This window comes from Psammomys obesus, unplaced genomic scaffold (genome assembly GCF_907164565.1).
Source record: "Psammomys obesus unplaced genomic scaffold, mPsaObe1.curated_primary_1811, whole genome shotgun sequence".
NCBI classification, from domain to species: domain Eukaryota; kingdom Metazoa; phylum Chordata; class Mammalia; order Rodentia; family Muridae; genus Psammomys; species Psammomys obesus.
In genome coordinates this window covers 2,816,349-2,818,521 of record NW_026594418.1, presented here as the reverse complement: position 1 = coordinate 2,818,521, position 2,173 = coordinate 2,816,349, and the positions used below count along the sequence as shown (strand labels likewise).

General features: G+C 49.6%; 1 protein-coding gene across 1 annotated transcript in view; it reads right to left on the bottom strand.

The window, feature by feature from the left end:
• Positions 1-1,010: 1,010 nt before the first annotated feature.
• Tusc1 (tumor suppressor candidate 1) overlaps positions 1,011-2,173 on the bottom strand; it is a 26,716-nt gene continuing 25,553 nt past the window's right edge. The window contains exon 3 of the mRNA XM_055618957.1: positions 1,011-2,172. Coding sequence (XP_055474932.1) covers positions 1,670-2,172 — 503 coding nt within the window. The 3' untranslated portion in view covers positions 1,011-1,669. The remainder of the gene's footprint in view (position 2,173) is intronic.

The window sequence follows — 2,173 nt, the reverse complement described above, 5'->3', positions numbered from 1 at the left end:
ATAAATTTCATTACTCTCTTTTCTGTAAGACAAGTAATTTTTCTCAGACAGCTATAAAATGTACAAGTACTACTTCAAATATCTTATGCTTTTTTTGAGATAGCCATAAAGAAATTATCTAGTCTTACTTGATACTTGCCATAAGAACATTTTGAATGGAGTCATGACCTGTGCCCATCGGAAAGAATGAAGCACAGAGAAGAAGAGAGTAAACGGATGGGCTTTCCTAGGTTTCCCTCTCACTCTGTAACTATTAGTCTGTAATTACGATTCACTCACCTTTACAGGGCTACACATTCATTCACTGGTTTCAAGAGTTCCTCCTAAAAACTCTGGGACATGTAAAGTTTTAACTCTTTTTTCATCTGTTTGACCTGACTTTTGTTATAGCACTGTCATCAATGATCCTTACGGTGGATAAAGAAAGATAGCACATCTTTTTGTTTCCACAAGTTTTATGGGAAACATTGCATTTTCTTGACTGCTTAGTAGGCAAAATGTAATGAAAGTGATCAGAGGACATGTTGCTGGTGGTGGTGGCCTGTAATCCTAGCACTCAGTAGGCCTAGGTAGGAGGACAGTGGCCACATAGGGCTACTGAACGTTACCCTATCTCAAATAAATAAATATTAAATAAATTTAAGAAGAGAAGCTTGGAGCATGTACTGTTAGGACTTTTGTTTGTTTTCTGGTATCAAGCATACAACTGAAACGTAATTCACTAGGAATTTTTGTATAATAATGTGCAAGTCATTTATAAATTCCTGAAAGTTATTTAAAATCAGGCAAAATAACTCCATGAACGAACTGAATAAGCATTGCTAATCTAAACTGTTGTAATTATAAGTGTTCAAACTATCCTGAGATTTTTTTTAAAGATCTTGTGTAAATAATCCAAACCATTATAAAAGGAAAACAAAGCCAAGTACCAAAATATGAAACATATACGCACATATAAGCCTAAAGGAACCAACAAAGCTTAAAACACATAAAATACTCAGAAATTTTAATGCACCAGTTTTATTTATCAACTCAAATTATCACCTGTCAGAATATACTCTAAAAACGTCTCTGGAGGTCAACGCACCAGAATATATTAAACATATGTTGATTTGAGTGATGGTCAGTTATAAATATTTTCTTCTCTATAAAAAGGTAGTACTTTATGGGATATCCAAGTAATACCAATTTATAAAACATACTCAAAATGTGGGTCATATAAGAGATAATAGCAGAGAGTTTAGGGACAGAAGAATGAAGAGGCATTAACCAACTCAAATACACTGTTCATCCTTCAGGGTATCAAAAACTGGGAGGGGAAAAAAAGAAAGATAAACTGGTCCTCACAACACTTTGAAACCTTCAAGAATTTAGGAGATGCTGCCAGGCACCCAGTTCTTGCTGCCTGAAAGCCTGCCCTGGAGTCGCTAGGCCTCTCTCACTACACTAGCAGGGTCCTTGGCAGTTGCTCCGCGCACACGTGGGAACTTGGAGGCTCCTTCTCCTGTCCATCCCGCAGGCCGACGGATGTGACGCCCGGAAGTGGCCTAGGGAGGGGCCTCGGTCCGGGGAGCACGGGTCCCGAGCTTCCGCGTGCTGAGAGGGGCGTGGCGCCAAGGGGGCGGTCCGCACACAGGCCCCGCCCCTCCCGCCGCGCGGCGCGGTCCGGCTATGGCCAGGGCCCGGGAACGTCCGGGTCCTGGGCGCGCGGGCCGGTGGCCGTTTTCCGGGGCGACGGCTGCTCGGTGTCCCCCGGCGGGCGCGCGGCCTGCTGCTCCAGGTGCAGCTGCAGCAGGGCGCGGCGGTACATGACCTCCAGCCTCTGCAGCCGGGCGCGCAGCGCCCTGGGGCTGCCCGGCTCGTCGTCGGGGCCTCCGGCCGCGGCCCTGCGGTGGGCGGCGGGCTCGCCCGGGCCGGCGCGGACGTCCGCGGCGTCGGGGTCGCCGCCGTCGCCGGGCCTCCGCAGGGCCTGGCGGAAGAGGCTGCGGTTCTCGCGCTTGAGCCGCCGGTTCTCCAGGCGCAGGCGGGCGTTCTCCTCGCGCAGCCGCGCGTTCTGCCGGTCCCGCTCGTCGCGCGCGCGCAGGGCCTCCAGGTGGCTGGCCGCCAGGTCGGCGAAGCGCTCCTCCAGCTGTCGCCGGGCCCCGCCCGCGCGGCCGCGCCAGCCCACGCCACA